We start from the raw sequence: 23,298 nt of genomic DNA on the forward strand, positions 1-23,298 counted from the left end.
ACCCCAGCACTCCATTCTACTCTGGGAGCAGTCCCAGGAGTCCATCCATCTCCACGTGTGCCCATGAGGGAAGGAGGCGGTGTGCTAGATGACACAAGATGGCGAGCCAACCCATTGAACCTCTGATATAGCTCAAGGCTAATCCAAGCCTGATTCGAATACCCCTGTTGCACAATCCCTGTTGCTTCAACAGTCTGGTAGGATTGAACTGAAAGAACTTGAACTGAAAGAACTTGAACTATAAGAACTTGAACTGAGAGAACTTGAACCATAAGAACTTGAACCATAAGAACTTGAACTATAAGAACTTGAACTGATTGAACAAGAGCACAAGGACATTCCAAGGCTTCGGCCCAGTTCACCTTTTGTTACTTTGATATTGTATTTTTGTATTTGATTTGATTTAATTTGCTACTCGAACCACTGATGGTTCTCATGTAAGGGAAGAAGGTTAAAGGGTAACTTCACCTAAAATGGTATTCGCATTCCCATAACCTAGAGTATTGATGACATCGATTATGGTTGAATCACTGATGATTTTCCTGTAAAGAAAGAAGGTTTAAAGGGTAATTTCACCTAAAAAGGTAATTGCATTCCCCTAACCTAGAATATTCCAAATGGTACTTTTGTTGTGTTACACCTTCCAAGGAAGAGTTAAAGGAGCATTTCACCTGTTAATTAAGGTACTTGCGTTCCTGCACATTTAAAGGTTTGAATTAATATGTTTAAACACTTACCTGGTGAAATGATAAACTGAAATAGAGTTTACTGATGATAAAAGGATACGTTTAATATCCAACCTTGAATCTAGCTTAGCTAGAGATAACCTCAGAGACGTCTGAACCAAACCTAATGTGTTGATTTAATCAATCTAGGACTTGATATCGAACTAACCCTCCTTAAAGGAGAGGTTATAGAAAGAACCTAAAAGGGATACTTCAAACAACTACTACCTTGAACTACTATATGTCTGTATGTCTAGCTAGTGCGCATTTAATAAATTCCGGTTATTATTATAACTCTGTCTCTGGTCATTGTTCTTATATTGTGCATATTTACTCCTCTCCTCGTTTCGTACCTAGAACTGTGCCCGTGGCGAACAGCTGTTACAAGTAGGTGACACAAGTGCTACAGTATTATAATATGATAGAAACATAGTGGTAAGGTACATAATAAAAGACAGTATATATATATATATTTCAGATATTGATTGAAGAAGTTTATTTTTAGTCGACGGTGGAGAATTGGGCAGAGGACAGAGAATAGCTTTAATTTTGTCTTGTGTTGTAAATGCAGCGCACCCTTCCTTCACAGCACTCCGCCCCTCCCCCCCTCAAGCCCAAACAGTAGTGAAGGAATCCTTGTTTCTCAATGTGTATATAATGTAAATATCTGCATTATACTGTAAATGGCGCCGCTCCGACCGGCTGCCTCTCTGTTCGCTCCGTCGAGACTGTGTTTACTTTTGTTAATATTTATAGTTTTTAGAGTTTTGTGCGTACCAACTGTTGGTGCATTTAATGTATATGACCGTCAGTCACTCATAGACATTGGATTACGGGAAACTTACCAACTGGATTACTCGCTGGATCAGCTTTCCGAACCACATCAATGGCCTGAAGAAATTCTCCGGAGAATAGGACCAGACCCTTTGTTCCCAGAGCCCAGGAAAAGACGACGAGGAAAGAGGGCTGGGATCCGAAACAGGCTGAGATCCAGACGCCACCGTACACCACTTCCCAGTATATTGCTAGCCAATGTACAATCAATAGACAATAAACTGGATGACATCCGAGCAAGGATTCAATATCAAAGAGACGTTAGGGACTGCAATGTCCTTTGCTTCACCGAAACATGGCTCACACCGGAGGTTCCAGATCACGCAATTCAACCAGCGGATCACTTCTTTATTTATCGCAAGGATCGGACATCATCAGAGTCCGGTAAACAACGTGGAGGAGGTATTGCCTTCATGTTTAACAAAAATTGGAGTGATCCAACGAACGTGAAGGAATTATCCAACCACTGCTCCCCAGAACTGGAATATATAACCATCAAGTGTCGTCCTTTCTTCCTCCCGAGGGAGTTAACGGCGATCGTCCTGGTCGGAGTGTATATTCCACCGCAAGCCAGCAACAAGGTTGCGCTCTCCAGACTACACAACGAGGTAAATAGAATACAAGTGGCTAACGTTAACGCCGCCATTTTAGTACTGGGAGATTTCAATAGCGCCAATCTGAGAAAAGTATTGCCTGACTTCTATCAGCATGTGACTTGCAACACCAGAGGCGGTAACATCCTAGATCACTGTTACACGCAATTTAAAGGTGGCTACAAGGCTCATTCTGATAGTGGCTTTGGCAAGTCAGATCACGCATCCATTTTCCTTTCACCAAAGTACAGACAGAGAATTAAAAGTACTCCCGTAGTCTCGCGAGAGGTGCAGAAATGGGATCTGACGTCAGAAGAGACGATCCGGTCAGTGTTTCACCACACAGACTGGATTGTGTTCCGCGACACAGATAACATTAATGCCTACACGGAGACAGTGCTGGACTATGTTTGTACTAGGGTGAAAGAAACAATCCCCACTACCAAAATGAAAGTTTACCCAAACCAAAAACCCTGGGTAGACAAATCCGTCCGTGAAGCTCTGAGAGAGCGCACCAAAGCATACAATGACGGCCTAGTGGCAGGCAACATGAATGACCACAAGGTGGCGCGACACAACGTAAGGAGGACAGTGTCAGAGGCCAAACGGCGCTACAGGGATAAAATTGAACTCCAGTTTGAACAAGCTGACTCTAGAGCTATGTGGCAGGGGCTCAAAACGATGACAGACTACAAAGGCGCCTCCCTCAAACTGAACAGTGACATCTCCTTAGCAAACGACCTCAATACCTTCTATGCGAGGTTTGATGCTGGTAATAACAACACCAGCTCACAAGCCTCGGCAATGGGGGGGGGGGGGTCGGCTGCTGATGGAGGCGCAGTGTTCAGGGTAACAGAGCATGAGGTGAGGCGGACCTTTAAAAAAGTGAATATCAGGAAGGCAGCAGGTCCGGACGGCATCCCCGGCCGCGTCCTAAAAGTCTGTGCCGACCAACTGGCCCCAGTATTCACTGACATATTTAACCTGTCCTTAGAACAGGCTGTCATCCCCACCTGCCTGAAGAAGTCCACTATTATCCCTGTACCCAAAAAATCCAAGCCTGCTTGCCTCAACGACTACCGCCCTGTAGCTCTCACCTCCATAGCCATGAAGTGCTTTGAGAAGCTAGTAAAGGGCTACATCTGCTCCTCCCTCCCCATCAACATGGACCCCCTGCAATTTGCATACCGCCCCAACAGGTCCACGGAGGACGCCATATCCCATGTGCTGCACACAGCAGCATCACACCTGGACAAGAGGCAGGGGAACTATGTGAGAATGCTATTCATCGACTACAGCTCGGCATTCAATACCATAGTCCCCTCCATACTCATAGCCAAGCTCAGGGACCTGGGCTTGGGCTATGACCTCTGCCAGTGGGTCTTGGACTTCCTGACTGGCAGACCCCAGGTGGTGAGAGCAGGCAACTGCACCTCCTCATCCATCACCCTCAACATAGGGGCCCCCCAGGGCTGTGTTCTGAGTCCCCTCCTCTACTCCCTGTACACACACGACTGTGTGGCTCAGCGGAGTAGCAATACAATCGTCAAATTTGCTGACGACACAGTGGTGGTGGGCCTGATCTCTGCCAACGACGAGAGGGCCTACCTGGAAGAGGTCAAGGTCCTGGCGGGATGGTGCCAGGAAAACAGCCTCTCCCTGAACGTCAGCAAAACAAAGGAGATGATTGTGGACTTCAGGAGGTCGGGGGTCAAGGACTACAGCCCCCTCAGCATCGACAGGGCACCGGTTGAGAGAGTCAACAGCTTCAAGTACCTCGGAGCCTACATATCCGAGGACTTGACATGGACCACACACATTAACAGTGTGGTGAAGAAGGCACGACAACGCCTCTACTTCCTCAGGCGCCTAAGGAAGTTCCAAGTCAGCCAGAAGATCCTTAAGAACTTCTACTCATGTACAATAGAGAGCATCTTGACCGGCAACATCACCTCCTGGTTTGGGAATAGCACTGCAAAAGACCGAAGCAGACTACAAAGAGTGACACGTTCAGCCGAACGCACAATTGGAGGGGGGCTCCCCACCCTCCAGAACATTTACTACAAGCGTTGCAAGGGCAAGGCTAAGAGAATCATTAAAGACTCCAGTCACCCGAACAACTGCCTCTTCGAACTGCTGCGGTCAGGCAAGCGATACAGGAGTCTCAAGGCGAGCACAGAAAGACTCAGAAGTAGCTTCTATCCCCAGGCCATCAGGCTGCTAAACGAACAATGAATGAACACTACACAACAACAACCACCAAACGCACATAGCACACACATCCACACGCACACACTCACTTTAAACAAACACACTGTAGCACCCACTCCACACACTTTATAGCACACACCCACTTTAAACAAACACACTGTAGCACCCACTCCCCACACTTTATATTTATGGATGAAGGATTGCACTACAACTCGTACACCTTACTGTAAATTGTACCTAAAATTGTACCTCATCCCATTTCTGCTTTGCACTAGATAGTACTGTACATTAGTACACTGCATAGTATTGTGTATTGTATATTATATGGTAACTCAGAACATTGTACATATGTCTATACCGAACACTGTGACCTCATTTTCTTCTTCTAAATTCATGCTATATTATGTTATTATGTTATTTGATACTATCTTGTCTAGCACAGTCTCTGGAGCGTAACAGTAAGAAGCATTTTGTATGAAAGTATTCTGTACTTCTGTATGACAACTATTAAAGAACTTGAACTTGAACTAAATATCTGGTGGATGACAGCATCTACTTTTTTTTTTTTTTTTATATATTTTTTTTATTATTGCAAAACAAAAATTATTAAAAGTCAGTACTCAACACATAATGCATAATGAAACTAACAGTCAAGGTGGTTAAAATTACATGCAAGTACAGAAACAAGATAAAAAAAAGTCTATAATAACATTTTAACCGTATACACTGTATATCCAGCGAAATTACAATTATATAAATGTTTATATAGAACATACCCCTAATACCTATTTTCTAAAACCCTACACACATATGCTCCAGCTCGAACCCCCCCCTCCCGGACCCCTCCTTGGATAGTACCTCCATTATCCCTCACTCCTAACAGACACCACCATTATAAGCTAGCTTTTATTCTCTCCACCACTTCTACCCACATTGACATTTTGGATTCGTTGAGACCCAGAATTCTTGCTGTAGATATTTCTTGATATATCACATCGAGATATGTAAGAGACCAAACTTTCCGGCAATTTTTTTCCGGTTGAAACCAGCGTGATGCGATCAGTTTTTTAGCTACTGTGATACCCGATAAGACCAATCTCTTTAGCTGTGGATTTACTGCAAACTCAAAAACATCATTTAAAAGCAATACAGAGGGGTGTACTGGTATATTCCAAGATACGAGTTTTGATAATTGATGGGTCACATCTTTCCAGAATGCCTTAACTGGTGGGCAGTCCCAATACATGTGCATAAATGTCCCTTCGTCTCCATTTGTACATTGGGTGCATTTTGAGTCTTGTTTCAGGCCCATTCTGTTCAGTCTTATAGGAGTCAAGTATGTCCTGTGAATATAGTTAAGATTGATTTGTTGATGGTCCGGGTTCCTTGATGTAAGACGGACATTTGCCCATGCTTCTTGCCAATCAAAGTCACTTTCCAGGTCTGGAATATCCCTCCTCCAGACAGTGTCTAGTTGAAGGGTTTCATACGAGGACGTTAGTAATTGATAATAAAAACCTGATACAAAACCTCCCAATGTTTCTCTTTCATAGAAAAATTTGTGGTATCTGTGGTGTTCAACTGGTATGTGTAATGGAACACTGTGAGACCTCAAACATAGGCGTAACTGTATGTAAAAAAGCCATGTGGACTCGGTGAGGTTAAACTTTGTGCATATTTCTCCATAACTACAGAAGCCCTGGTTATTAAAAATATCCCCTAATGAGTGTATGCCTTGCTCTTCCCATATAGGGAATCTTATAGGACGTTTTCCCATTAAGAGTGCATTGTTATTGAATATGGGAGTGTGATTATGCCATTTTTGAGGGTTAGGATATTTTTTTTGTGTTTCTCGCCATGTTCTGATTGCATGGGTAATTATGGGGCCAAATTCCCGCTCACAGTGCTTGATTGAAAGTTTAGTGTGTGCTATGTCCTTCAGTCTCTGTGGGGCTACTATGTTTTCTTCCAATTCTCTCCAAGATACCAAAGCCTGGGGATCAAACCATATTGTCAATGGTCTTAATGTGAAAGCCTTAAAATATTGTAAAAAATCTGGAACTGCCATGCCACCGTCTGCTTTATTTCTCTGTGCGGTGGATCTTTTTATGCGAGGTGGTTTGTTATTCCAAATAAATTTGTATGTGGAGGATTGTAATCTTTTCCAGTAGCCCTCTGGAGGAGGTAACGGTAGCATTGAGCTGATGAAGTTGATTCTTGGTAATACATCCATCTTAACTATTGATACCCTTGCCTGTATGAGTTTTTAAGTTTTGCCCACCTGTCCAGGTCGTCTTTGATTTTGTTCTGTATTTTTGTGTAATTGTGCTTCACCGTTTGCCTTATGGTGGGAAATATTTCCACACCCAAGCATCTAAAATGTTTAACCATGGGTATCGCACCTGGGAGGGTTGTGTCTTTTTTTGCTCGGATGTTAAGAGGAAGGAAAGCCGACTTCGGCCAATTTATTTTAAATCCCGATAAATCACCAAAGTTCTCTATCAACTTGAGTAGATGCGGCAATGTGGTGTTGGGGTTTTGCATGAACAATATTACGTCGTCCGCATATAAACTAATTTTATGTTGTGTGCCCTTGATTACGATTGGTTCTATGTATTGGGATTGTCTTATATATTGTGCTAAAGGCTCTAATGATAGATCGAATAGTCCAGGACTAAGAGGGCAACCCTGTCTGGCTGAGCGTGATACCGGAAAGATTTCGGAGATGAATGTGCCTGTTGTAATCATGGCCGATGGGTCCTTGTATAGTACTTTAATCATATCAATGAATCCTTTTCCTAACCCCATCCTTTCTAATACTGCCCATAGAAATGACCATTCCAGCCTGTCAAATGCTTTCATAGCATCCAGGGATAGCATCGCCTTAGGTGTGGTGTCCTCTTTGTCTGCATCTAGTACGTGCAGTATTCGCCTTATGTTATCATTGATCAGGCGACCTCTTATGAAGCCAGTTTGGTCCGGATGAACTAAAGACGTCATATGCTTTTGCAATCTGATGGCTAATATCTTAGAGTACAGTTTGACATCGGTTCCGAGGAGGCTTAAAGGTCTGTAACTACCGCACTCAGTGGGGTCCTTGTCTTTTTTGAGAAGGACTGAAATGAGTGCGATATTGTGGTGTTTATGGAAGCTCCCCTCCTTGACTGAGTATAAGATCATATTTAGTAATAAGGGTCCAAATATGTCCCAACAAGAAAGGTAAATTTCTGATGGGATACCGTCTTTTCCCGGAGCCTTACCGTTTTTCATTCCGGATATGGCCTTCTTGAGTTCTTCTAACTAGACAGCATCTACTTATAGCCATCTCAGAGGAGGAGGACAACAGAGAGAGAGTGTGTGTTAGCAGCAGACTAATAGCAGAGCCCATGGCTCCGAGGTCGTCGGCAGCTTGTTAACATAAACCAGGGGTCAGCAACCTTTTTGACATGGAGTGCCTGTTTGAAATATAGTTGTAACTAGTGTGCCTCAACAATATTCCATGCATCGAATTTTTTTTCTTCTCATAATCAGGTCTTTTTAACACTATGATCGCCGGGGACGAGTTAAGACGTCATTCCTAGCCATGCTCATTCTGCCGAAGACGCCGTAACTCGTCTTTGATGTCAATATTTCAAAAATCTGTCATCGAAATCATATTTCCTTTCCGGAGCCCTGAGATGTACTGGTGAGCTCCACTCAACTGTCTAACGGTTCGAGAGCACCATCTGGTGGCCGATCGGCAGATCGGCCAAGAGGGAGGGGCGCGCCAAACAGGAAGTGCCCATCCATATGTGCTCCAGGCACTCGCGATCGGTAGCCGGACTCCATCTCAACACACTGGATGATCAATCGCTCGCCCTAACTCAATAAACAACGTTATTTGGACGTATATAGTATTATACAACCTGGAAATGGTTCATCAGGATCAACATCCCATAATCAAAAACGGTCTACTCCACGCTGATCGTCCAACGGCGCGAGGAACATACGGTAAGATTCAGCGTTATTTTCTAACTTATTCCATATAAACTGCTATGATGAACATATGACCCACTCTGGATGAATCATCTAACGCTGCCCACGGAATTATAAACGATCCCCCGCCCATCCGGTCATCATCAGATCATACGTAGATCATTCTAGAAGTACGTCCAGTTGAAATTATTCATCTCGCGCCGATCGCTACCAAACTGTCTTTCATCATCAATATAATGCATTTAGGGCTATAAATCACGTTCTGAAGAAAGCTGCAGAATACGATAAAAACATACTTATACTTTAGACCATATTTTAGTATGAATATGTGAATGAAAAAGTTTAACGTTGCTACACCCTGAACAATACATATAGGACATTGAATGGGCCATAATAATGGCAATGTAGCAATAGAATAAAAAAAGTTATAGCCCTGCAAAGAAGGGGAACTTCTCCATAGACAAATAGAGCTGGCGAGGGATGGTAAATTATGAATTTAACCCATGGCGATTAAAGTGTTAATGATAATTTTTACATTATTACATCATTATTGTTATTGTTATTATTAACAATATTATTATGATGGTTGTATCAACCCTAAATCTGAGTTGGGAGGGGGGGAATGCAATGCAGACAAACAGCTGCATACAGTGCGACCATTTCACTCACATTTGCCCATTCATTTTTGGACACATCACAGGTGTGTGTACTGTACGTGTGCTGTCATAGCTCCACCTACAGGCCTAATGGAGAACACCAGGAGAACACCAGGATGTGAATGGAGGGTGAATGTGAGGTATATCGTGTAAATAAGTTTTGATTGATCGCAAGACTACACTGTAAAAAAATAAATAATAATAAGTTACCAGAACTTAAAAATATTGAGTTCAGTTACTGTGCATTAAGGTTTTCAGTTTTCAATCCATAATAAGTTAACAGAAAAATAAGTACACAACCACATTATTTCAATCTAATAAAACTATGTTTATTGTCATTGTTTTAAGAACACAAGTTGACTTGGTAATACTCACATTTTGAGTAAAAAAAAATGGCTTTTAACATGTGCAATGTTCAATGAAATAGAAAAATAAATAATAAAAATGGTTGATTAATCCCACTGGTCACAATGGTGACCGTAATAATGTGTTTGTTATAAGGCTCTGCAAATGTTACTGAATGATGTAGCAATGTATTTCCAGCTAAATTGAAATAATAAACAAATAAAGGGTCTCAATTAAATATGTGGTAGTAAAAAGAACCTGTGGGAGGATTTCAACAAGATAAATGCGACAACAGTGCAAAATATTTCACTATAATATTTCAAAGCAAAATTATTATAATTTTGTTTAATGCTGCCCCCTGTGCCTATGAAAATGCCCCTGCGTGCCTATGCCACATCATCGCTAGCTTCGGCTAATAGGGGAGGTTTTGGCCGACGACAAGGCCCAGAACCATTGGACTAATAGCATAAGAGACAGTGGAGAAGAATGAATTAAGACTGTTCAAGGACATTACAGAGTTGGTTACATCTGGTACGAGGCTTTGTTTATGGAATAAACAACGTTTTTCCAAGAAAGGTATCACGTTTGCCAGTGTCGAATTCTTCTGATTACGGATTGCATTAACGGGGATGACACAGTTGTACAGTTGTTGTAAGAGATAAACACAATGCAGAAACTTCACGAACACAGGTGACAAGGTGATACTGGCTGATTATGACCGATATCTATCAGTAGGTTCAGCTCGCATTGAGAGGGAGGAGGAGCCACAGCCAGTTTGTAGCAGATTGTAACTTGTAGAAGACGACAGAAAGGCCTTTGGTCAAGAAGAACGGTAAAACTAATTCAGTCGTCATATGACGTTCTCAAATCAATGAATAATCGTGTTTAATAATCGTGATTTCACGATTGACCTGCTGATGACCTTACAATCGCAGCCCGTTGGCTGCTTTTCGCCGAAGCAGACGACGACACATGTAACTTGGAAACTTGAACATTCATTCATTTATTTATTTTACATTTTATTTTGGATTTCATGGTATTTTTGTTTTGTTCTTGATTTATTGTGATGTTTCTTCTTGACTTGTTTAACTCTTTCACGGCCAACAACGTTTATATACGTTATTGGGCACCAACGTTTTTGTATTGTTTTTTCTTTTTTTTCTCGATTTTAATATTCTATTCAATGTCACAGACCCGTATGTTGCCGTTAAAAGGCCTACTGGGACACCGTGGGTGCAGTACCTGGGGCCGGGGGCGACAGTGCAGTACCGGGGGCAACAGTGGCTCAGGAGGTAGAGCAGTCGTCTGGCAATCCGGAGGTTCCCGGTTCGATTCCCGCTCCTCCCGGGCAGCGTGTCGATGTGTCCTTGAGAAAGACACTTAACCCCTAATTGCTCCTGATGAGCAGGTTGGCACCTTGCATGGTTGCCTCCGCCGTCGGTGTGTGAATGTGAGAGTGAATGGGTCAAATGTGAGTAACAAATTGTAAAGCGCTTTGGATAAAAGCGCTATATAAAAAAGCAGCCATTTACCGGCCAGATCCTGCTAGTAGGCAGTATAGAGAGTGCAGTAATCCCTGTTCCAGACCGGGTCTTACGTTTAAACCACTCCGGGCGCAGTTTTCTAGTACAGGGAAGCCTAGGGCTTCACTCGATCGCATTGAATCGTTTTCGGGACAATTGATGGATATGTTGTGCTGGATTATGTCGTGGACCAGATGGACATCAGATGGACCAAATGGCGATCAAACAATTGGAATATACTTTTTGGAATACCCCTGACCACAGGTAAGGACTATCTGACGTCAATTTCAGCTTGATCAAAAATGTTATCATACCGATCCAGCTAATCTGCGTGTGTTGTGGTAATAACGAATGCCGTTACTGGCAATCAAAGCATCAGAAACGACCCCCCCCCCCCTCATGCATTCATGATGAAACATAATACCTATTATATACATTTGATTTGGAAATAGTGTCCAGGGACGAAACGCTAATGCTTTTAGTAGAATTCACGTTGCGGCCAGCCTCCCAGGAATGTATATTCACCACGGCAGAACGCGCGAGCGTATTCATGAAATCTTTTTTAATTTGTTGCATCTTGGACAGAAGATAGTTACTGTCAAATGACCATAGTATTGTATCCATAGCTATAATATAGAATATAGATATAGCTCTACAAACAAGGTGACGCACAGTGAAAATATGTGATGGAAACCGGCCTAGCTAGAACAGGATGGGGAAAGGCTTCTGCCCTGAATGAGTTAAAGAAGACGTGTCCGGCCCATGGGGACACAGCCCAACGTGTTGTCGGGCCTTACAAATTAATTTGATTTGATTTGATTTGGCTGAGCCCGGAACAAGCGTGATGTTAAAGTTAAAAGAGCTATTTGGCATTGCCATCACACCCACACACCCACACGCACACGCGCGCGCACGCACACCCACACACACACCCACACACACACACACGCACACGCACACGAGGCCTCAGCCAAATTGTTTCTACTAATGGAGACGACTCTTCTCTATAGTAATAACTTAAGTAATATCTAACTTTCTGCCAAGTTGTCTGGGGGGTTAAGCTGAGTAAGCGGGTCACGTCGCGGCAGCGGCCGGGACCAGTCTGCGTGCTGTTGGGATGTGTGAGATGTTGTCAGAATAACTATTTTTAACTATTTTTATCTCTCGCTCCCTGCGAGGCTGTCAGCTGTAGCCTCTTTGTGTTACCTGACCCGACGCTTTCAAAAGGAACACGCCGTCATTATGAGAAATGCACTTACCGTGTTCTCCAGAGTTCACAAGAAGATAGACATATCCGTGTTTTTTAACCCTTTTCTTATTCTCTGCAGAACTTTTATTCTGTTTATTTTATGTCTATTTTACTGCTGTGAGAGCACTTTGGGCTGCGATTCTTGAATGAAAGGTGCTATACCTGGCGGAAAAAAATCTAATCTACGAATTCCAATCTGGCTTCAGAACATCCCACTCCACTGACACATGCCTTCTCTATTTGAACGACCACATCAAACAAGAGGTGGACGCGGGCAAATACTGCGGCATGGTCATGCTGGACCTACGAAAGGCCTTCGACACTGTCAATCACTCCATTCTGATTGACAAGCTAAAAGCAATTGGTTTTGATCGTTTATCAGTGAGCTGGATGCAATCCTACCTGGAGGGGAGAGAACAGATGGTGGAGGTAAACTGTACTCTATCCCCCCCCTCACAGTGAGTTGTGGTGTTCCACAAGGAAGCATACTAGGACCTTTACTGTTCCTAATTTATGCAAATGACATGTAGTCAGCTTGTGACTGCAACTTGTTCCTGTTTGCAGATGACTCAGCCCTGCTGGTCTCTGACAAGAACAAGTTGCAGGTTGAAAAAACCCTCAGCTCGGAACTAGGCAAAATCTGCATATGGCTCGCTGATAACAAACTATCATTACACATGGGCAAAACAGAGTCCATTCTCTTCGGTTCAAATAACAAACTCAGCAAGACCGACGGCTTCTCAGTTACAGTGGGTGACAATATTGTCACAAGGAAAGCTGAAATTACCTACCTGGGTTCCATCCTAGAGGCAAATCTTTCCTGTGACTAAATGGCATCCAATGTAATAAAAAAAAGTCAACCAACAAACTAGATTCTTGTACCGGATCTCCTCTCTTGTAAAAAAGAATACCCTGAAGACTCTGGCAGGAGCACTCATTCAAGGGTACTACGACTATGCTTGCACCTCATGGTACCAAAGCACCTCAAAGCCGCTAAAAACAAGATTACAAACATCACAAAACAAACTGGTCAGACTTCTACTTGACCTTACCCCTAGAACCCACCTCACCCCTGCCCACTTTGACAACCTAGGATGGCTTAGAGTAGACGACAGAGTACAGCAACTTGCAATGGGCCTGGTCTACAAGATACACTACTATACGACTAAGGTACCCATGTACATGTCAAAATACTTCCCAAAGGTCAGTGAATACCACGACCACAACACCAGAGGAAGCTCAACAAATCATGTTAAACCCAGATTCGGCTCAAACAAGGGACTAAATACGTTTCGCAATTATGCCACATCAATGTGGAACGCGCTACCCAAAGCTGTAAAGGAATGTGAATCCCTACCCATATTCAAAACCGCTCTTAAAGAGCACCTACGGGAGGCTGCAATTCGAAACTGGTCACCGTAAATGTCCAAACCCCCCACCCCCTCCTAATAGACAGTCTCCTCCCCACCGCATGTATATATTCTCTCCCCGCCGTATGTATATTTCTCTCCCACCCACCCACCCCCTCCAAATGTACAGTCTTCTCCCCACCGTATATGTATATTTCTCTCCCACCCACCCACCCCCTCCTAATGTACAGTCCCCTCCCCATCATATGTATATACTCTGTCAGGATCTATGGGTAACAGTACTGTATATTTGAATATCGTATATGTCACAAATGTAACAGTACTAAATACCTGTATGTCCCTATGCCATAAATGTCATGTATGTTGAGTATGTCATAAATGTCAATATGAATTGAAAATGGGGGACCCTGATGTAAACAAGACAACGTCTTTCTCTGGTCTGCATCCCCTTAACAATTGTGTGTATTGAGCCGTACTGTATTGTACCCATTCTGCAATCTGTTAAATAAAGTTTTCATTCATTCATTCATTCATTCATTCATTCATTCATTCATTCATTCATTCATTCATTCATTACCGCACTACAGAAGGTTAACCTTTCACTACCACACTACAGAAGGTTAACCTTTCACTACCACACTACAGACGGTTAACCTTCTGTAGTGTGGTAGTGAAAGGTTAACCTTCTGTAGTGTGGCAGTGAAAGGGTTAACCTGTTGTCCGTTGTCTTCTCAGTAATACATCAACCAGGAGACAGACAATTTAGATTCAAAGATTAAGTTACATTTAAATTGAGAGACAGAGACAGAGACGGACGTTGGCCTTGAGCCCAAAAATACATTAGAAAAATAGCCATAAGTGGCCAACAGGAACCGCTGAGACACACTGAAGACAGGTAATAATTTATATTGCTGCAAACTGCATGGAAGAAGATAGACTCCATGAACAGATATATCCACTTAACTTTAACTTTAAGTAAGCAAGGTCACAAGGACAGAGGCTTCCCCTCTCAGAATACACAGCCCCATTTCAAAATAAAAGCCCCAGAAAAATACTATACTGTAAGCCCGTATGGAAATGATTTGTGGCGCCCTGTATTGGAAAATGTTTTGATCATTTTCAGGCAACATGAATACTGTATCTACCAAGTTTTGTGATGATTGGACAGACTCAGTGATTTATGGCCCGTACACTTGTAACTAAATATATAAAATATATATATACATATTTCAACAGCTTAACAAAAAATATCCACCAAGTTTGGTGATGTTTGGTGTCATTGATTTCTGGGCCAATTTGTGCCAGGCCCATGCACATGTTGGGAACTGGTGGTGCCCCCTATTGGGAGATTTCAAAATAGTTTTATATGTGTGGTCGAACAGTGTTATGAAAAATATTCTCCACTTTTTGTAATGATTGGACAATTTATTTTGTATTTATAGCCTGATTTGTGATGTGCCAGGCTGATTAGCATGCCCCTAGTGGTTGATTTGACACTTTCAGGGTATGTTTCAGGTAAGTTGTGATGTCAAACCTGCACGTTTTCTTCTACTTATGTGCTGAGCCACACACTTTTGAAGTTCATTGGTCAATATCTTTGATTTATGCAAATATTTACAAGCTTTTTAACTGCTGCTGTGACCCACTGTCACCTCCATTTATATTGTAAACACAGAATCGGAACGTGCAATGTTACTCACTGTGCCTGGTATATATTATATTTATCTATTTTTACCTTGTTTTTTTAGCACTCGCTTGTATTTAAATATGTTTTAGTTAAGTATTGTGTGATTTTGTGTGAAGGGCGGACTAGCAAAGTAAGATCTTCATCGTATCGCAAACTGCCTGTTTAACTGTGCACATGACAATAAACAATCTTGAATCTTGAATAATGATCCACAGAATTTAGTAGCAATCTGACCCATGGTTTAGGGGGAAAATGTATTTTAATCATTTAAAATCTAGTAGACCAGGGGTCTCAAACTCAATTTACCTGGGGGCCGCTGGAGGTAGAGTCTGGGTGAGGCTGGGCCGCATCAAATATAACACAAAAAAAGGGTTTCAAGTATTCAAAAAAAAAGTACAACTGATCCAATCTTCTCAATCTTTAGCAATAACATTTCAGAACATGAACAGTTCTTCAGAACATGAACGGTTCTTCAGGCTTCTCAGTGGTGTCAGTGGACTCATCCACAGCTATGGAAATGCACTGTGCATTTTTTTTATTCTATCACAAAGCTGTTTATAAAAAAAATAGGTAAAAACCATATTATGCGTTTTCATCAATAAATAAATGCCCCAAATCTTTTTATAGATTGGGGGCCCCACATTTTTTAATAGATTGGGGGCCCACAAATTGATTCTTTCATGGGGCCCAGAATCTCCAGCTACGCCCCTGGCTGGGACTCAGGATGAACGCATATTTTTCCGTCCATTCACCTTTGAATTGCAGTCGACTTTTCTTTTACTGACCATCTTTGAAAATGCCATATTTTTCTGCTGGCTGCCTGCTGGCGAAACTAGGCTAATAGCTACATTTATCTCACAGAGATAAAACTGGGAGCGAGTTTACTGTAGATGCGCTGCCAACTCTGCTCCGACTTGAACTGAAAGAGAGAGACGACATGCAGTCCGTGAAGACCCGCCCTACTCCCCTACTCTGCCTCTGATTCGCAGACTGTGGGTGAGGGGGAAAAACGCTGACGGGACGCGTATGTGATTGGACCAGACCCGTACACAGACAGACAAGCAGCCGGACATGCAGAGCACTGCTCGCAGTCAGAGGAGATAGCGAGGATGCATTTGCTTCCACTTTACTTGGTATCACTCCGGAAACACGTTTCAACCAAGTCACTAACATAACGTTGCTGTCATGAGCCTGCGCTATGGTAGCCTACAAGTGATAAAATAAATAAAACGTCCAACTCTCGCGCAACGACTCGGCTAACAGTAGTGCGCGGGCCGCATTAACACTAGACTTTGATGTCCAGTAGGGGGCCGCAAAATATCATCCCGCGGGCCGCAATTGGCCCGCGAGTTTGAGACCCCTGTAGTAGACGGACATTAGTCGTTCTTGAGGCAAATAATGTAGAGTGATGGATAGATTATTCGGTGTAGGAGTTATACGTTTTCAAATTCAAAAAGTGTTTAATTATTATAGCGCCCCCATCAGGCTGATTGTGGTCATATTTCTCTGCCAGAATTTGAAGTCTAGAGCAGGGGTGCCCAACCTTTTTTGAACCAAGATCTACTTTTTTATTTACCACTTAGCCGAGAGCTACCAGCCAAAATTGTATATTGTAAGCCGTCATTTGAGGCTTTATAAAAGCAGCATAATGAACACAAATCTGTCAGTGCCGAGTCCGACCTCATCTTAAATAACAAACAGCATTGCTTGTTGTAGTTAACAAGGAGAGGCAGAGTTGATTTTGCAAAAAAAAAAAAAAAAAAAAATTATAATCTAATTTTATTAATCGAGATCTACTTGAAATCAGCCCACGATCTACCTGTCGATCGCGACTGCTCTAGAGTCTATACCATTTAACACCTCACAGGAATTTGCGCTAACATTTCTGGAGAGGATTAATAATAAAGCCAGCACAAAAACAACAGGGTCTCAGCCTCTTCAGAGCCTGAAGCCCTAATAAACATGTAGGCTTGAACTCAAATACAAATTATACCAGATAACTTTGGCCTTATGGAATGAAGCGACAATTGTTGATTATCCATCAACAGCTCTTATCACACGGTTCAATTTACATTCGCGGCCGCTGCAGTGCAGAGCTCCAGGTCGTGTTTTTTGGACAGGAGTGTTCATTATGCAGTAACGTCCAGCCCAGATGCCAAACCTTCTGAAATGACTTACTTACTGTATCATCCTTCTTACAAATTAATTCTTTTGGCACCAAATCAGAGTAGGTGGGAGTAGAGAGTAACAGGACAGGAAAGTAATTGACAGAAGTTGATGAGTAAGTTACTAAAAATAGGTTATGAATCCTAATAAAAGGTTGTAAATCCTATAGAGCAAGTCTTAAGTCTTAACCTTCAAGTATTAGTCACTGACCTAAATTCAAGTCACTGAGCTAAATTCAAGTCTGTAATTTTGTGTTCCAGGTCTTCCAAGTCTCACGTTTGTTTTGTACCTGTTTCAAATGCGTGACATTTTAAATAATTTTACCTCATTATATTTTTAAACAGTCACAAATAATACTTTTCCAATGCACAGACAGACAGGACAACGAGAACACACATGACTGTGGTTAACTCGAGTTAACTCAAGTCCTCAGCTGTAAAGGAATATCAAGCCATCAATGGTAAACAACTGATAAACAACTGTGTATACCCACGTTATGATGATAAATATTTACACACACACACACACACACACACACACACACACACACACACACACACACACACACACACACACACACACACACACACACACACACACACACACACACACACACACACACACACACACACACACACACATTGGCACAAACACACATAATGCAAGTACACACATGCACACAAACAGTGTGCTTTATTTCTGTAAAGTAGGAAGCTGGAGCTCAGTAGTTTAGGACTATATCTATAATAATAATAATAATAATAATAATAATAATAATAATAATAATAATAATAATAATAATAATAATAATAATAATAATAATAATAATGCAGGACTTTTTAGAAGTCTATCTCTGTAAAGCAGGAAGCTGGCGCTCAGTAGTTTAGGACTATCTCTCAGCGATACTGTACGAACAGACACACAGACCCACTCCTACCTGCTGTGAGATGGCATATCCGATGACAGTGTCTCCCTGTGGGACGTTCCAGGTCACCATGGCAGAGTGGGCCCTCAGCTGGGTCACTGTTACATTCACTGGGGCCGCCGGCACTGCTGTTATAGAATAGAATAGAATAGAATAGAATAGAATAGAATAGAATAGAATAGAATAGAATAGAATAGAATAGAATAGAATATAAATACTTTAATAATCCCGAGGAAGATGTGGCACTACAAATCGCTCACAGTAAACATTTAGGTAGACAACACAATTAGTCACGAATAAGAATGAAAAACAAGCCTAAGAATAAAGAATAAAATAAGCCTAAGAATAAAATAATAATGATAAAATACGGTCCGGGATTTACATTTCCTATGTTATGTATATACATTCTAATATAAAATATACAGAAATCTACAGTAAGTGTAATATTGAACAATGTTGTTTTAAAAGTCAAAGTCAAAGTCACACACAGGCATACACACACCGGATAAGTACCAAACATTCTGTACACTTGAAGGATTAGCTTGTTATGATACACATTGGACATAGTACAGTAGCTTGGCAATATTGCCAAAAAATCACTTCACATGGTTTATAGGTACTGTAGATGACAGTGTGTGACGTTTCCCATTACAGATTACATTATCTTTATGTCTTTACCTTGTAATACACATTTTCATGATGCTATTTCATTCATCATTTGAGTAACAATGTTCTTGAAGTGTGTAATGAGATTAAAATACCTCGGCCATTGTATTGCAGATGATTTTTCTGATGATAAAGATGTTCAGCGTTGTAAACTATACGCACAGGCAAACATGCCGATACGTAAATTTCATAATGTGCACTTCAGATGTCAAAATCTCACTGTTCAGAGCGTATTGTACGCCGCTGTATACTGCTCACCTGTCAGCTACAGGAAAAACAGCATGCAGAGACTAAATGTGGCTTATAATGATGCTCTACGACTGTTCTTGCGTGTCCCTAGATGGCACAGTGCCAGCCAGCTGTTTGTCAGTGTGGGTATACCTATACATTTAAGGCACTTGTAAGAAACCTTATGTACAGGTTCATGTGTCGGTTAGATGACTCAGTGTTATTGTGGCCTTAATTAATCCTGTCAAAAGTAACACCAGGTTCAACTCTATCTTGTGGCGACATTGGCGAAAGAGCCTTGTATATTTCTATTTTCTATACCAAGGGTTTTCTTAATTTTTTTTACAGTTTTATATGTTTTGTATTGTATTGTTGTGCTATGTATTTATTTATTATTATTGGATTTTTTCCCCCCCTCTATGGACCTTTCTAAAGGCCCTCCCATAGTCGAGCAGACTGTACACAGAGCAACTCCGCGGAGGTCCGCGCGGACTCAAAGGGAGTCAAAGCAGACCCACAGCTGAGTGCAAAGTGCGAAGCTCCTATTTTCTGACGCGCGGACGTCCGCTGAGATCAAAATCTCAAAGAGTCCGCGCGGACCGCCGCGGAGTCTGCTCTGTGTACAGTCTGCTCGACTATGGGAGGGTTTTAAGTGTCTGGAATAAAGTTGAATTTAATTCAAAATGGTCTATTTTCTTAGGGAATATTTTTTTTATGAACTTGTATGTAAGGGATAATCAAGGAGTAGGTGTGTGTTAAACAGTTTTGAGGCAGGAAGTGGAGGCGAAGCACCACCCGACACACAGCGGAGCCTTAAAACCTTAGTGCACAAGTTCATTATCCCTCTCACACCATGGTCATTAACGCACACCTACAAGTTCATTATCCCTTTCACACCATGGTCATTAACGCACACCTACAAGTTCATTATCCCGCTTGGCTCATGCCATGGTCATTAACGCACACCTACAAGTTCATTATCCCTTTCACACCATGGTCATTAACGCACACCTACAAGTTCATTATCCCTCTCACACCATGGTCATTAACGCACACCTACAAGTTCATTATCCCTCTCACAACATGGTCATTAATGCACACCTACAAGTTCATTATCCCTCTCACACCATGGTCATTAACGCACACCTACAAGTTCATTATCCCTCTCACACCATGGTCATTAACGCACACCTACAAGTTCATTATCCCTCTCACAACATGGTCATTAATGCACACCTACAAGTTCATTATCCCTCTCATACCATGGTCATTAACGCACACCTACAAGTTCATTATCCCTCTCACACCATGGTCATTAACGCACACCTACAAGTTCATTATCCCTCTCATACCATGGTCATTAACACACACCTACAAGTTAATTATCCCTCTCATACCATGGTCATTAACGCACACCTACAAGTTCATTATCCCTCTCACACCATGGTCATTAACGCACACCTACAAGTTCATTATCCCTCTCACACCATGGTCATTAACGCACACCTACAAGTTCATTATCCCGCTTGGCTCATGCCATGGTCATTTGCCAACAATATAATTCTTTTTGCCGCAGTTGATAACGAGTAAAGCTTTGACAGCTGTGCTCTTTAGGTAAAGGTAAAGGCAAAGGCTCAATTATGGGACGAGCAAATGGCTCAGCAGCCATAGGGCAGCAAGTCAGATTACAGGGCTAGAGTAGACAGGGGGTTCTGAAACTCTAGTTCTTCCTAGTAGGCTATTATGTGCTGTGTTTTTATGTTTTTATGTTTTTATGTCTTCCATCGAGGACCACCTTGGAAATAAGTGTTTTAATTAAGGCTTTTAGCTTTAGGTGATATCCTCAGGAATACAAATTGGTCATGATCTAATTCGTTTTTATGATGTGTTTGTAATTTCCCCCAAAAGATAGAATCAAATCAATCAAAACATTTTGCTATGGTTACAGGGCGGGTAGTGGACGAATTTCGAACAGTGATTAAACTTGAGCCGCACTACGTGTGCATTAACCGTTTTTTAGCGCATATCTGCCGGCCAATCAGAAAAGTGTATTCACCCAGACCATGGTATAAATATATATATTTTATATTATATGTATATGTGGATGACATTGACAATATTGGAAAAATCCATACCTTTCTATGGATCAATGACCATATATTTTCATATACCTCCCAGTCTTACATAACAGCCTACATTAATATTTAAGCAATCTCGAGCAAGCAATCTCCCACGAGAGGAAGTGCCCTTATACTGAATATCAGCACGGCTGTGATTCGGTCGTAGATACGAGGCCGCAGGCTGAGTGCTGAAGATATTCAGTGTAACAGCAAGACCTCCAGACTCCAGTGTGCTTTTATACAACAGTTCTACAATTAGTAACAGTAATAAGCGACAACAGATTATGATTTGTCTGTTTATTCAATCATTTATTTAGCTCCGCCAACAAATCGTTCCACAACTGCGCTCTTGAACTTGGACCGTTGCCTAACCTAACATAACCTAATTAAAGGTTATTAATAGAACACCAATGAGGCGGAGTGATACATACATATAGTGTATGTATAGTGCTGTTGTACTGAATATAAGCACTTGTGGAATCTAATGCCTCTTGTCCAATCAAATTACTTGGTTGGAACTAACTGTTCATAGAGCGCTAGTACTCACACTTGTGCACAGGAACACACACACACACACACACACACACACACACACACACACACACACACACACACACACACACACACCTTACTGTGTTGCTCTGTTCCTTTGTTCTAATTGCTGGACGGCCCAGGTGTCATGGCTGCCACAGTCTCTCTGTGATGCGTCTCTACAATTCGTAGCCGCATTTCTGCAGACCCCTCTCTGATTGGTTGAGGCCATTTCTGCAGACCCCTCTCTGATTGGCCGAGCGCGCGCATGCGCATGAGCCGCTACAAGCTCCTCTAGCCAGGAGTCGAAACTCCGTTAAGCTCCAGAGAGAGAGGCTGAAAACCCACAGTTGTTGCCCGACGGATGGGAGCCGAATCCCGGATCCGAGTTTTCTGATGAATAGCCCCAAAACATGGAGGTCGCGAACGCAATTTATACGCATGGAAGTATTGATTACGCCATAACGAATCATTAAAAATATATACCGTTAACTGGAATATGTTGTGTGTGCCTTTACACATATGTTGGATAGGATTATGTAATTGGTTTGTCATTAAAAACCAATAATAATCGCTCGCCGGCTTCGCTGACCAGAGCTCTCTCAGATTCAAAGTTTTAAGTGCAACCTGGAACATACATGTTTCGGAACCAATGTGTAACTAGACAGTTACAATATAACATTTATATTAATTAACCCAGTTAATGCCTTAAGAGAAAGAGTCTGGTGGTCAATTGCTATGGAAATGTTGTGTCTTACTAATAATAACTAATTCCTTGGTCAATAGAAGTCTCTGTGATACTTTCTGAATATGATTTGGGAACATCAAATGGGCAGGCCGCGAAATAACAACGTTACAATGTACAGTTTCTGACAGCTGGCTGTGTTGTAAAATGTGCATAACGTTATGAATAAACCGCGAAGTCACGCGAAATAACGTTATACGCGAATCTGGTAGTACATTTCCAATCAGAGAGGGGCTTCGCTCAACCAATCAGAGAGGGGTCTGCAGAAATGGAGCTCAACCAATCAGAGAGGGGTCTGCAGAAATGCGGCTACGAATTGTAGAGACGCCTCTGTGATCTGGCTTATTAACCCCCTCTCTGCTGGAGGCCTTTCTATTGGTTTTGTTCTCTGCTCTACACCCTACACTTCATTCTCCCACATCCACACATGCTTTACACAACTGATCTGCTACCTTCACACCCCACAATGTACTTTGGCACATTTTGGCTAGCTAGCTTTCGGGGGGCTACATGGCTCGTGCTGACAGACTTTAACTAGTGTTTTCCCCTCCGCAGTTTGTGAGCTGCTGGCGTCACCTAGTGGCCAATACATAATGCTGATGCATTGTGTTTGTCTTATTACCCGACAGGTATGTGTTGTAACTCCCACAGGGTTCTACGCTAACCTTTTTCCCAAGGAGCACATGTGCTTTTAAATGAAAACATTTAGGAGCACACTGTGACGACCCCCACTTCACCTGCAAATTGGG

General features: G+C 42.1%; 1 protein-coding gene across 1 annotated transcript in view; it reads right to left on the reverse strand.

The window, feature by feature from the left end:
- The window catches only part of LOC311233062 (fibronectin type III domain-containing protein 4-like), a gene marked incomplete at both ends in the record, with an annotated part of 149,374 nt that overhangs the window by 123,198 nt on the left and 2,878 nt on the right, over nt 1-23,298 (reverse strand). Inside the window, one exon of the mRNA XM_084319925.1 lies at nt 18,272-18,387. Within this exon, the coding sequence (XP_084176051.1) occupies nt 18,272-18,387 (116 nt within the window). The remainder of the gene's footprint in view (nt 1-18,271; nt 18,388-23,298) is intronic.

Source organism: Notolepis coatsorum (assembly GCF_963971535.1).
Source record: "Notolepis coatsorum genome assembly, chromosome: 1".
NCBI classification, from domain to species: Eukaryota; Metazoa; Chordata; class Actinopteri; order Aulopiformes; family Paralepididae; genus Notolepis; species Notolepis coatsorum.